Below are 14,605 nucleotides of genomic sequence, written 5' to 3'. Positions count from 1 at the left end.
TATAAAATCAACAGAAAAAACTGGTTTTTTTTTTTGAATTTGTTTATTACATTATTTGCAACTGTTGCAATTTTTGTTACACAACGAAATCACGATTCTATTGTATTGCAAATTTTCCCTACAACAAAATCACAACAAAATCATGATTCTTCAACTTCAATAAAGTTGGAATGATGTAGCCCAAATTTCACCATTCTCACAAATATATTCAAGTGACAATCAATAGAGTCTTCCACTTCAAGACTTAGCATTAATATCTCTTGTAATTCTCCTATTGACGTGGCTCTTTCTTCCTTTTTCTTTTTTGGTTTAAAATAGGTTTTTATCCCTCTAAATTTTTTTAACTCTCCAAGAAAAATACTTGTTCTATTTTCGTGTAGATAATTTAAAAATACTTCACTTTTGATCTTCAAAGTGTATTTTCTGACATTTTATAACTATCATGAGTATTAATTATAACTACTTTTAGGACAAAAAGTAGGGGTAAGTGGCCTAAATTGTGTTAAATTTTATCTATTTTTTTAATTCAATCCAAATAAATTTAATTAGATTGAGTTGTGTTGGATTTATCTTTTTTTATTTGTCAACCCAATCCAACTATAATTGGATTGAATTCATATTTTTAAGTCTTGAAAAAAAATTAAAATATTCTCAAACTTGGATTTTTTTTTTTGACAAAATAGTCAGACTATTTTAAAAAATCAATAATCATAAAATATTGTGCTATTCATATAATAAACAAAAAGATATCAACCATAAATATATACTAATAATACCATTTATAAAATAATATATTAGCTTAAAATAAACAGAAAAAAATAAACTAAAAAACAATATACTATTTTAAGTTAAATAATGTATATGTGTGGTTAGTTTAGAATTTCTATATTAGTAATTTAATTATATGTGGGTTGGATTGAATTTTGGTCGGGTTCAAAATTCTAAATCCATCATTCAATTCAATTTTAATTAGCTTCATCAAACTAAAATCAATCCAATTCAATAACTCAATTCAATACACAAAAATCTAATTGGATTAAGTGGATTCTTTGGATCCGCTTACACCTAACTAAAAAGTGAAATATTTTTTAAAATTAGAGTCTAGAGATAGAAATAAGACAAAATATTTTGAAAAATTAAAATCAAATTTAAAAAATTTTAGGATATCAAAAACACATTTTATCTTTCTTTTACCCTTCCTAGCTTGAAGGAGGGAGAGGCTGACCCCAAAAAAAAGACCGCAAAGAGAAGACAATGTGTTTCCATTCATGGTTTTTCAATTTCGTATTTAATGTGAAGAAAGCAAAGTAACGTTAATCTGCTCTGGTTTATACAAAATTACAAACTAATTACGTATCATATACGAGTGAGTAGTGACAGCTGAGGAATATTAACTCTTGTGAAATCCTTACCCGACTATTCTTTCACAATTAAAATGCCTCAAACATATAAATCAAACAAATACGAAAAAATTATCAATTTTTAAAACCAACACATTTCTGGCTTTCACGTGATATTTAGCGTTATCTTTACGACGATGAATATAAATCTTAGTTGTCCTACGAGCTATTTGTATATTGAAAAGAAACATGTATTTGTCACAATTTAGACAAAAGTATTAAAAATAATAACTAATTGATATAACAAATCGTCATTTAAATGTGCTCCGTACTTGAGTGATATTGAATCATTGCTTAACACGGGATGGGGTCATCAAATAATGTTCACAAAAAACAAAAAACAAAAAACAAAAAACAAAAAACATAGCTAGCTAGTATCCCATTAATAGCTTAGTTATCCCATTAATAAGTGTGGGGAATAGATCAACCGTGAGAATAAGTTGTAGAAGTGTAGAAATATGTAACACCTCACAGAGCAGTGATCACAGACAAGGTTAAGGAGAGTTTTTGAACTTTTCCTGTTTAATTTAAGCCCACGCACTTTGTGTCTTTACTTCACATGTTCCTCTCTCTGTCGGTATCTTTCGTTATTCCCATAATATCCCTAAATAACACACCATGACTTGAGTAGTCATAATATCCCTAAATAACGCGTTTCCAAATTTAAAGTTCCACCAACATTGATCTTCAATTATAAGTATACTATTAGCTGGCATTTGAAAACCTCAAACCGCTTGGTAATCAATATTCTGATTTAATAGGGCATGTTGGTGGTGCGAGTAGTAAATAATTTTCTTAATTATGATTTTAGTTTGACGTTTGTAAGGATGTATTAAGGATGGAAAATATTATAAACATCGACAAATATTAATAATAATGTTATTTTTGGTCTACAATGATCACATTGAGATTTAAATATAAGATTTCACATATACTACTCAAACTTTTGCACTGGGCGACCATAGTGGTTCATAATAATATGTTATTTACTACAAAATCTAAGGAGTGCAAATTTTGTTGGTACCAAAAAAAATGGAAAACGGAAAATGAGAACGAAAGTAAAAGTGGATAAGATGGAAAAAAATCACCTAATTTTATTGATAATTAATTTTTTTTAATCTGATTTTATGATTAACAAGAGTCTTTATTACACCCATGAATTTTGCTTTCATAAGACTCTAATTCAAGATTTATAAAATTCAATTTTATTCAAACCAATGACATGATAGTAATACATTTTTTTTATAGAACATTTGATTCAAAAATTTAACAATTAAAATTAAGATGAAACAAATGTATGCATATAATAACAAATATATTATTTTTAAAATTAATTTAAATAATTTCTAATTAAAAAATATAATTATGTGATTAATCACGAAATCCGGGGTAAATGAAAAAGATAGACACCTAACTCTGAATAAATAATACCTTATTGGACTCAAAAACTAACTCTCAATATAAGGGCATTCTTGATATTTGGTGTTAAATGTATCTAGCAGATCTTCCCACTAGTTTTGCTTACAGTTACACAATAAAGTCAGTGACTGACTACATGGTGTTTCATAACACTCTAAGTTCATTTCAAAACCAAAGCTTCTGCTTTGTGATGGAACTAGAGAGCTGAGAGGCCTAAACCTCTGTTTGCTCTCTCTCCTTTTTTGGTGCAGATCTTGAACTTGAGCTGCATTGTCATAGAAAATCTGCACCAAGAAATGAAACATACCATGTTACCTGCCATTGGATCTGTTGTCCCTCGTGGTGCCTTTGCAGCAGTCTTGCTCCTGTTACTGTTTTCTTTCTCCACTTTCTCTTCTACAGGTATTGGCTGTCTCATTGTTTCCATTGAGCTCAATTTTAGTTCCTACAACTCTGATACTTTTCTTGTTCTGCTTCTATGATTTAATGAGTTCCCATTTTCCATTTTCTAAAAAGGTCTGGCTCTTTTGATAGAATTGTTATTAAGGAGGTTGAAGGCAACTTGCATTGATCTCTAGATTTGAATAGATGGGTCATGGGTGGATGCTGGTTTGTTATTGTTCTAACAATAATATCCTTGAAGTCAATTTGGATCCTCACTTTTTTTCTGTCGGTTCATAGTTTTTTGTTTGGCATTTTCACTGATCAAAGCAGAAAGTGCAAGAAGGAATCAATGTATTTCTTTTTGAATGTATTTTTATTTAAATTTAAATTTAAATACTTAGCTGTTGCATAGTGATTTGGTTTATAGCAGTAGAGCTGTAGATTCATACAGTTACACCCATTAATGGATATGATAACTAATTTAGATAAGTTAACAGTTTCTTTATTTTTTGTTATTATTTGGATGTAATAATAAATCTCTCTTCAAAATCTTTAAAACGAAGAGGGAAAATGAAAATAAGAAAAAGTATAGGCTCTTAAGTCCTAACTGTTTCTTTATTGAAGCTGGAGAAAGTGTGAGGTTGCACATGAATATAAATTACATTCTTTTTATTTTATATTTTACTATATCTGTTTGGTTCTCTAATTCCATCTGGGAAGCAATTGAGTGAGAAAAATAGAGCTCTGATTTGTTATAAGTTTTACTCCATAAAGATTAATTCAAAATTCATCAATATTTTTTTCTTGTTCATTTGCAGAAGCCTATGATCCGCTTGATCCAACCGGAAATATAACAATCAAATGGGATGTCATTAGCTGGACCCCAGATGGCTATGTTGTAAGTGACCACAAATTTCTTAATGTGCATCAAGTACTCAAATATGACATGTGCCTTGGAAAATATTTATGGAATCAATAAGAACTATGTAAGACTATACTTCTTTTTAGCTTGATGGATCTTCTTAGATGTACATAATTTGTTTGAACAGGACTTAAAAGGTTTCTGATTGGGTAAATTTTAACATGGTTTAATTGGTGATTATTCTTTTAACTTATTGTATTCACCATCACTTGCACTGAAATAATGAATAACTTCACATGTCAAAGGATCAACAACCCAATTGTTTTCTATTTCTTTTAGATTCAAATGTCAATGAAATATATTGTAGCTTATACGATCTTTTCCTGTTTCTTAAAAGCATAATGAACCTTCTTGCATGGCTTGAGCAGGCTGTTGTGACAATGTACAACTTTCAACAATATCGCCACATTCAGGCCCCCGGATGGTCATTAGGGTGGACATGGGCTAAAAAGGAAGTGATTTGGAGCATGATGGGAGCGCAAACCACAGAGCAAGGGGACTGTTCAAAGTTCAAAGCAGGCATTCCACATTGTTGTAAGAAGGACCCTACAGTTGTGGATTTGCTGCCAGGAACTCCTTACAACCAGCAGATTGCAAATTGTTGCAAAGGGGGTGTCCTAAATTCATGGGGTCAGGACGCCAGCACTGCAGTAAGTTCTTTCCAGGTTAGTGTTGGTTCTGCCGGAACAACAAATAGAACGGTCAAAATGCCTAAAAATTTCACCCTCAAAGCACCGGGACCTGGCTATACTTGTGGTCCTGCCAAAGTTGGAAAACCAACTGTATTTATTACCAATGACAAGAGGAGAACCACTCAAGCCATGAGTAAGTTAGATGAAAGTTACATTGAATTAATCAAAATTGTTTACATATTCATTTGTCTTTTCTAAACTTTCTTGATAATGCAAACATCTAGATATAAGATATGTGCATATTAGCCTTTGTTATATTAATTGAAATAACTTACAAAACTGAAGTTCCTTGTAAACATCAATTTTCAAGTTATGGCAGTCCATTTTCTTCCCATGTTTTTCACTTTCAACGTGTCTTTTCCAATTCTTTTTATGATGGCAACATTGCCTTTGTTAATGAAATGGATTTAAATTTTTATCGAGCATAATTAGTTGTGATGTTCTATGAATAGTAATTTATGTTTTGTCCATTGTTCAGAAGAGTTAAGAGTATGAAATCCAAATTCTAGATTCTTTTGTACTTAACCTGCATATTTTGTGGCAGTGACCTGGAATATTACCTGCACTTATTCTCAATTCCTGGCTCAAAAGACACCAAGTTGCTGTGTTTCCCTCTCATCCTTCTATAATGACACCGTTGTAAACTGCCCAACCTGCACCTGTGGTTGCCGAAACAAAACAGAACCTGGCAGCTGTGTAGAGTAAGTCTCCAATTTATCTTTTCATAGATATTTGAAACTGTCTTTTTTTTTGTGTCTAGTAGTTTGCCAAAGTATGCTCCAAAGTAACTTTTGTCATCATTTCCCCATTCTTATGATTTGTTTTTCTGAATGTCTTGCAGTCCAAATTCCCCACATTTAGATTCAGTTGTATCATCATCTGGCAAAGCTGCAAACACGCCTCTAGTCCAGTGTACAAGCCATATGTGTCCTATTCGAGTGCATTGGCATGTGAAGCTAAATTACAAAGAGTACTGGAGGGTCAAGATCACAATCACAAATTTCAATTACAGAATGAACTATTCACAATGGAACCTTGTTGTGCAGCATCCTAATTTAGATAATATTACCCAGCTCTTCAGTTTTAATTACAAGTCACTAACACCCTATGAGGGCTTGAGTAAGTTCTATCTTTCATAGTCACATTCCTAGATGATCTTGTGAAGAAAATACCCCAATTCTTATGTTATTGATTTGCGAAATGGTTTTACAGATGATACAAGTATGCTGTGGGGAGTCAAGTTCTACAATGATTTTCTTTCTTCAGCTGGATCTCTTGGTAATGTTCAGTCAGAAATCTTACTTAGAAAAGACAAATCAACCTTCACATTTGATAAGGGATGGGCCTTCCCTAGAAGGATTTATTTCAATGGGGATAACTGTGTTATGCCTCCTCCAGATGCCTACCCCTGGCTTCCAAATGCAAGTTCTAAACTAGTTTTCTCTTTACTAAGTACAGTCATAGTCACTTTAGCTTCTTTGTTAATCTTATTGAATCAATCATAGAGATACCATCTACTCTTTTGGAGTAGTGTACCTTTCTCTTCTGCACAAGCTTTTTAAAGCTGAAGTCAACCCCATTGTCAGGAATGCATAGAAGCTGTCACTGAAGCAATAAAAAGTGTCACAGATGCATAAATGCATGCCACAAGAATTCTGTCCTTTATCATCCTGGGGATAGAATTTTACCCCCCATGTAACACATCTTTTTAGCCTGAGTTGTATAATTATTTTAAGTCACTCGATTGGATGATTATATTTTTAAGCTTATAGAATATCCAATTTGATTGTTTTATCCTTGAAATCATGAATCCAAGAAATTCTAGGTAGCACTTGCTGCTTTTGAAGTCATTTGTTAATCATATGTATACTCATTTCCCATTTTCGCAACCACAAAATCAAGCAGATGGTTTTATCAGACATGTAAAAAGTACTATTCATAAAAAAATAGTGTTTTGAATATATAAAGGAAAATTGATTTGCACATATATTCCGAGTGAATAGGCAATTTAGTCCCTGAGATTGTACCCATTTTACATATTAGTCCCTAACTTAATATTAAATTCAAAATAGTCTCTATCTTTGCATAAGTGTTGCAAAATAGTCCTTCCGTTAAATTTTAAAGTAACGCCGTTAGTGAGGTCAATTTTAGTGCCACGTGGACTATCCACGTGGCACTAAAGGATGACGTGGCATGACACGTGGACGTGCCTGATGCCATGTCATTTGATGATAACAAAACGAGTAAATAGGTAATTTAGTCCCTGACTTTGTACCCCTATTGCATATTAGTCCTTAACTTAATGAAAAATTCAAAATAATCCCTATCTTTTGCATAAGTGTTGTAAATATAGTCCCTAACTTAAAAGATGCCAGAAATAATGCTTAAAGTGTCCATGCATTGCAAAGGTTGTGCCTAGCACGATTTCTGGCAGCGCAGATTCCTCCTTGGATTCCTTGTCATATTTTGATTTCTCTGGTTTTTTTCTCTTCTTCTTTATTTTCTTCTTCATTTGCTTTTTTCTCCTCCACTTTTGTTTTCCTCTGGTTTTTTCTCTTCCTATTCAAAACACACAAAAATCAGAACCCAGAATGATACATTGATGGTAATTGAAGTAAAAAAAAAAAGAGGAAAAAAGAATGGTTATGCAGACCTCGCCCGTTGGTGTTGACAGCTACAGAGATAAGGTTGTTGCTGTGGATTTTTGGTTCTTTTTATTTGTGCAAGTGTGTGTGAATTCTTTTTCGTATATATGCCTCAATTGGTTCAAAACCATCAAATTTGAAGAAGTCACTCATTCTATCATCATCAAATGACGTGACACTGAAATTGACCTTACTAACAACATTACTTTAAAATTTAACGGAAGGACTATTTTGCAATACTTATGTAAAAGATAGGGACTATTTTGAATTTTTCATTAAGTTAGGAACTAATATGCAATAGGGGTACAAAGTCAGGGACTAAATTGCCTATTTACTCGTTTTGTTATCATCAAATGACGTGACATCAGACACGTCCACCTGTCATGCCACGTCATCCTTTAGTGCCACGTGGATAGTCCACGTAGCACTAAAATTGACCTCACTGACGGCGTTACTTTAAAATTTAACGGAAGGACTATTTTGCAACACTTATGCAAAGATAGAGACTATTTTGAATTTAATATTAAGTTAGGGACTAATATGCAAAATAGGTACAATCTCAGGGACTAAATTGCCTATTCACTCCATATACTCCGCAGGAAGTATTTGTAGGACTCAAATCACCTGTCTGTTAGGCACCCCAAGAACTGAGACAGGCGATGTGGGACTTTCTAATACCCCCCTCCACAGATGCCTGTCAATACAGACGAACCTACTAGAATAAGAAAGAACTAAGATGGACTATAGGCTCTGATACCATGTTAGATTTCATCTTAAAACCAATTGGCACTAAGTGAAGTTTTCCAACAGATATATAAGCTGCACCCCAAGAACTAAGACAGACGATGTGGAAATTCCTAACACTGTCTCCTTCTTTATTCTTCTAATTAAAAAACAAACCCCAAGAGAAAATGTTACTTTTAAAATAGAAGTTTTTAATGATGTGTCTGAAACATTTTTCTTTGAGTGAATATATATCAGATATATATACAAGAGTTCACAAGAAATTCCATTGTGCATATCTGCCAACTAACTCATCACTCTAAGATGTAAGCATATAGCCGCTCTTATACCTCAAAAAAGTGTTACAACCAAATGAAAGAATAATGTAAAAACCACATAGGCTGCCATCAATGTAATAGTTGTTGGTAGTTTATGGGCAGAGTTTGGCAGCATAGGATATGAATCAGGAGGTGGCAGCATACATTCATCACCATTGAAGTAGACCCTCCTAGGAAATGCCCATCCCTGCTTGAGAGTAAATGTGTTCTTGTCCTTCTTCATGAGCACCTCAGACTGCACATTCCCTTTAGGCCCAGCTTCCATCAACAGATCATTGTAATATTTCAAACCATAGAACATGCCTGTGTCATCTGCATATACACAAGTCAGAAAGCACAGGGTTAAGAAAAACCTCTTTAAGGAGCTCTAAGATTCAACCTTTTGGAGTCCATTTCAAAGAACTCACTTGTGGATTCATAGGGAAGAAGTGGCATGTATTCAAAGCTGTAGACTTGGGTGACATTATTGAGATTAGGGTGCTGCACAACAAGAGACCAATCGGTGAAATTCAACCGATAGTTGAAGTTGATGATGGCAATCTTGACACGCCAATAGTCCTTATAGTTGTCTTTCAAATGCCAGTGCACCCTGACATGACACAGGTGGTGTGTGCATTGTAATAATGGTTTTGGTGTGAGTGTGATGTCTGATTTTTGGTGAGGTGACGTGACATTCTGTTGCAGGATCTTTGAATCTTTCCTGCATGTCCATCATAATAAGGTATCAAAATTGTATGTCATTACTAATACTAATTAGGAGGAGAAAAGACTAATGTAATGTAAAATTACAAGGGTGGCTTACGTGACACAAGTATCGTTATTTTGACAACCACAAGCACAAGGTGGGCAACCTGTGACTTTGTCACTGTAGAAAGATGACAAAGAAACACAACAGCTTGGATTCTTGGAGGCAAGAAACTGTGAGTACGTGCATGTCACATTCCAGGACACTGCATAGAAAACCATAAATAGAATCATGAAAGAATTTAATTAGCAAATTAACAGTTAAAGGTTGTTTTACACTATCATTCAATCATATACTAACTTTAAATGCTATATCTAGGATGATTTCTAATTAGTTGATATTGTAAAGATTTTAAACTGTCAATGCATGAAAATAAACTCAATGTAAATACTAGCAATGCAATGGTAACCTTAAAGTCATAGAGAGATATATAGTGAATGGAGGGAATTAGTATGGTATGCACATACTCAGTGCTTGCATTTTTCGCCTACGATCTTCTGTGAGGATGGCAGTGGATGGAACAATCTTGGCTGGGCCACATGAGTATCCTGGTCCTGGTCCTAGCAATTTGAAGTTTTTGGGCAATTTGACTGTCTTGTTAGAGGTGCCAGAGAGGCCAACACCTATCTGAAATGCTGAGACTGCACCTGAAGGGTTCTGCCCCCAAGATGTAAGCACACCACCCTTGCAGCAGTTTGTGAACTGCGTGTTAAAAGGAGCTCCAGGTAGCAAGTCAACCACTTGAGGGTTCCTCTTGCAGCTATGAGGAATCTTCAACTTGAACTTTGCACAATCTCCTTGTTCTGTGGCTTGAGCTCCCATCATGGCCCAGATTATTTCCTTCTTTGCCCATGTCCACCCTAGTGTCCACCCAGGATTCATAATATTGCGGTATAGTTGGAAGTTAAACAATGTCACAGTGGCCTAACAAAATTCAGTACAATCATAACATATTGATCGGTTTGAGCGGAGTATAATGTGAGCATTCTTTGTGAATCACATAAGGCCAGCAATTTCTATTTTCTGGGGACCTTTTGATATTCATAATTTCAATTTATCACAACAAAAAATCCATTTAAATTATGAGAGTTTCGAAGTTACCAAATAACCATCTGATGTCCAGGACATTATATCCCATCTTATTGTCACGTTCCCGGTTGGATCCAACGGATCAAATGATTCTACAAGCACAATATAAATAAGTTAGAATGATTCCATGAGCAACAAGTCTATATATATATATATATATATGTGTGTGTGTGTGTATATATATATATGTGTGTATATATCCACAACACTAGTTTGCCACGTTTTGTACATATATATGGGCATGTAATTTACCTGCTGGAGAAATTAAGACGAGGTATAGAGCAATTAAGGCAACCAACTTCAAGCATGTAAATGTGCTCTTTGGCTGCTGTTTACCGTTAACAAATTCCATGCCTGAAGATGAAGTAAACAGAATCACTAGGCCTAGTGTGGCACCCAACATGCTAGAGAGCAAATGTACTAATGTATTTATGACAAGATATTATGAACTGGTTGGATATGTTATCACCTAGTAGTTGTTAGGTCCTTGTGATACCATCTTCATAAGAAATGTTCTGTCTGCATCTCTCTTATCAATTGCATGCTTGCAGCTAGATCTCCTCCAATATCTACGTGTTTAAACAAACATAGGCAATTTTTATGTTTGCTCAGGACACATCATGGGGTAGCCAGTTTTCACTTACTTTTCGTTCATGAAACCACTTGCTTCAAATTATTATTATTATTCTCTTAGAGGAATAATCATTACATCTTAAAATAGTTATTCATCTGAATATAGTTCGTGTCTGGGGTTATACATCAACATCTATCAATATAATTGTTTACGTTTGCTGAACAAATAGCTAAATCATCTATTTTCACCACGATAAAATATGGCAATCAACCCATGATATGCCTCAGGGAATATGGTATAGAGTAACCATCCTGGGATTGATTGAAAACAAATATAATGCTACCCGACCGAACCAGATCCTCAAACTAGTAGTATAATCGTGCAACACATTTAAAATCAACTGATACATTGAACAAATCAAATGTAGCCCATGGGTCTCAATTGAAGTTATTGGGCCTTAGTCTTTTTTTTTTTCAAACCTGATTATCTATCACACAATTCATTCATGGCTTTAATAATAATAATAATAATAATAATAACAATAATTTGAATTCGTTGGAAGACTGGGGAAAGTCACAACTTACAGGCGTTCAACTGAAATAGGCAAAAATGAAATGAAAAAAAGTGATTGAAAAACTAACTGTTAATTGGTCCTCAATTATGGGTCATGGGAAAAATTTGGAGTCACAGCAAGTTAAGGTTCGAGTTGGTTGAATATCCAAAAGTTAAAAAAATATGAAAATTTTATAACAAAATAGGACACAGGTTAGGTGAGTCAGCTTTTTAAGTGATTTATGGTGCACCAGAACAATATAACTCATTATTGTTAATTATGGTTATTTTTTGGCCAAATGACCTTTTTGATCCCTTACTTTATATTTTAGTTTGATCTTTTATCTTTTAAAAACTTCATTTTAGTCTTCTATCTATTTAAATTTGTTCAAAATAGTCCTTTCGTCCATGTAAAATTGATGATGTTAATGAAATAAAAATATTAACAGCTAAAAATTCTCACAAAATGTAAGTTTCTTCTTCATTTTCTGCTCTGCACTGCCAATGCCACCTTCGTCACCACCTGACATGCACCACCCCAACTTATCACCACGCCGCACACACCATTATCACCCACAACCAGCGTGCAGCCAACTACCACAATCTTTTGATCCCATGCAACCAAGCCAAACACCACCACCATCAACCGTCAAGCCACCATCTCCCCTTAAAATGTTGTTGCACATCCAATGACCACCATAACCACTCAAACGTCGCCAACCCCAAGAACCACCGAAACCACCACATCGTGAGCACCACCACCATTAACCTTTGCCACCCAAATCTGCCCAAAATAGTGAGAGAATCCCTCATCCATCAACCAATTGTAACCCAAACACCCTAAAAAACACTATCGTTGTCCTGATCCACGGTGCCACCATAAACATTGCCAAGATGAACTTCTTGAACTCCTTCTCCTTCCAACATCAAATCCTTTTTCATCAACTTCCTATTCATTACACCCTTAAGCGGACACAATTCACCCTTATCGCCACCACATGCAATGCTTTCGCCGAAAAACATGTTTGTGAGTTTCAAATCTTCACAGCCACAATAGTTTATGATTTGCATGAGCAATCATGAGATTTTTGACCCAAAAGGGGATTATGATTCTGAAGGATGAAACTTCTTATTTTTCATTTTGTGACGGCTTTTAGCCGTTGGTATTTGAATATCATTAATGGCATCAACTTCAAACTGACAAAAGGACTATTTTGAATTAGTTTAAGAAATAAAGGACTAAAATGATCTTTTTAAAATATTAATGACCAAACTGAACAAAAAAAAAAGATAAGGGACCAAATAGGTCATTTGGTCTTATTTTTTTTTCAAAACTAGTTTTTTTAGCAACTTTACTTGCAAGTATATGCTAGTTGTTGGAGAGTGTGCAACAAATGCTTTGTTGGAAAAAAATGTGTCTATTCATTGTTGTAACCAAAGTGAGTTTACTTGTGTATTTTGATTTAGTATCAAGTTGCTTATGTGTCACAAAATTACACACACACACACATATCTCTTATATGATAAACCAATCAGATTGATGTTATGAACAATTTTTGGTTATAATAGTCAAACAAGATGAAGATCTGATCCAAGTTCTTAAAACACTACATTAGTGGGTTGGAAACTAATATCACTCAACACTTATCTACTTCTCTTGAAAACTCAAATTCTGAGAAAAATTTTAAGACAATGTTTTCTCTTAGAGTTTCCTAGCATGAAAGGTTATACTTCTAGCAATAATGGATAGTCATGTGGCTTCTTTTTTTTTTTTTAACAAAATGATAAATAATTTATTTTGTTTATTTTGCAACAGTAATTTAAAATGTTAAAACTGAAGAAAATCCCATCTCTATAATGTTTTTGTTAGAGAAAACACACTTCTTTATAATGCACAATAACGAGAAAACACATAACTAAAGAAAAAAAGACAACATCATAATGAAAATAGGAAAATATCATACAAATTTGTTTAATGTGGTTCAGATCCTCATCTCTACTCATCCACAACCTCATCGCAAGTTTCCTAGACAAAGTTGTAAACCCTCTCACTTAGGATAGTGACTTCCTCTTCAGGCTAGATGGTTCTTTTCATCTTAAGAACCTATATATATAGACTTAGCATCCTATTCTTAAAAGAGGAATACAAATATCTAATTAACAGATAATATCTTTAAATCTAAACAGCGTCATAGAGATTAAGATAATTTCTTTTAAAATCTAAATATTATCCTAGAGATTTGAAATTAAAAATTTGAATTGTTTCCCAACAATCCTCCCCTCAATTAAAATTTTCTAATGTCATCTTCGATCATCATGGATTCTCATCACGCTTTTGTTTTGTGATCTGCTTTCCATGAGTATTAGATGGTGACACTTCTGGACTTGTACTGCAAACTACTGCCATTAGAACACACCACTTGACTTTCACATTGTTAAGAAGACTTTCGACACAAGGATCCCACATAGATCCACCATCAGCTTCAACACTCTTCTCTTTTTTGGTCATCAGGCCACAAGAACTATAGGCTCTGATACCACTGTTTGGGAAAAACACACACATCTTTATTACACACAATGATGAGAAATCACATACTTGAAGAAGAAAAAACAAAACCATAACCAAATAGGAAAAGATCACACAAATTTGTCTAATGTGGTTTGGAACTTCATCCCTACATCCACACAGTTTATTTTGTTAGTATGGTTCAAGCCCTCATCTCTACATTCATGATCTCAAATTTGTTTAATGTGATTCAGACCCTTATCCCTTCATGCACAACCTTATCACAAGTTTTATGGACAACCTTGTAAACCCTAACCTCACATGACCCCTCTTCAAGCTAGGTGGTTCTTCTCATGTTAAGAACTTCTATATATATACCTAGCATCCTAATCTTAAAAGAGGAAATAAATAACTTCATAGAGACTAAGATTATATCTTTTAGAATTACACAATATCGTAGGGATTTGAAAGTTACAAATCTGAATTGTTTCACAACAGCCTTATGTGTGAAAACAATGTCTTCCAAGGTTATTTTGATGATGCCAAAGAATCAAGAGTTAAGCAAATTCCAAAGATTCAAGAATCAAGTTTCAAGAATCAAGATTCAAGAATAATC

The 14,605-nt window shown here is 33.9% G+C and overlaps 1 protein-coding gene and 1 pseudogene across 3 annotated transcripts; one reads left to right on the top strand and one right to left on the bottom strand.

Moving 5' to 3' along the window:
- Nucleotides 1–2,878: 2,878 nt before the first annotated feature.
- On the top strand, nucleotides 2,879–6,667 carry LOC100785813 (protein COBRA-like; annotated as a pseudogene). Its single transcript, XR_001387978.2, has 6 exons — nucleotides 2,879–3,221; nucleotides 4,022–4,101; nucleotides 4,494–4,950; nucleotides 5,362–5,518; nucleotides 5,659–5,936; nucleotides 6,030–6,667. The product of XR_001387978.2 is annotated as a protein COBRA-like (transcript).
- Nucleotides 6,668–8,406: 1,739 nt separating this feature from the next.
- On the bottom strand, nucleotides 8,407–10,857 carry LOC100780434 (COBRA-like protein 4). Of its 2 annotated transcripts, XM_041014604.1 has the most exons (7): nucleotides 10,827–10,857; nucleotides 10,610–10,711; nucleotides 10,370–10,449; nucleotides 9,736–10,192; nucleotides 9,326–9,473; nucleotides 8,931–9,223; nucleotides 8,407–8,835 (listed from the first exon to the last, which is right to left on the bottom strand). In XM_041014604.1, the coding sequence occupies exons 2-7, from the start codon at nucleotides 10,707–10,709 to the stop codon at nucleotides 8,537–8,539; spliced, it is 1,377 nt and encodes a 458-aa protein (XP_040870538.1). In that variant the 5' UTR covers nucleotides 10,710–10,711; nucleotides 10,827–10,857; the 3' UTR covers nucleotides 8,407–8,536. The 2 variants fall into 2 exon arrangements, with proteins under 2 accessions (XP_040870538.1, XP_003522282.2); XM_003522234.4 differs by lacking the exon at nucleotides 10,827–10,857 and having other exon boundaries at nucleotides 10,610–10,782.
- Between the last annotated feature and the right edge of the window lie 3,748 nt (nucleotides 10,858–14,605).

Source organism: Glycine max, chromosome 4 (assembly GCF_000004515.6).
Source record: "Glycine max cultivar Williams 82 chromosome 4, Glycine_max_v4.0, whole genome shotgun sequence".
Taxonomy (NCBI): Eukaryota; Viridiplantae; Streptophyta; class Magnoliopsida; order Fabales; family Fabaceae; genus Glycine; species Glycine max.
This window is presented reverse-complemented; position numbering and strand designations above follow the sequence as displayed.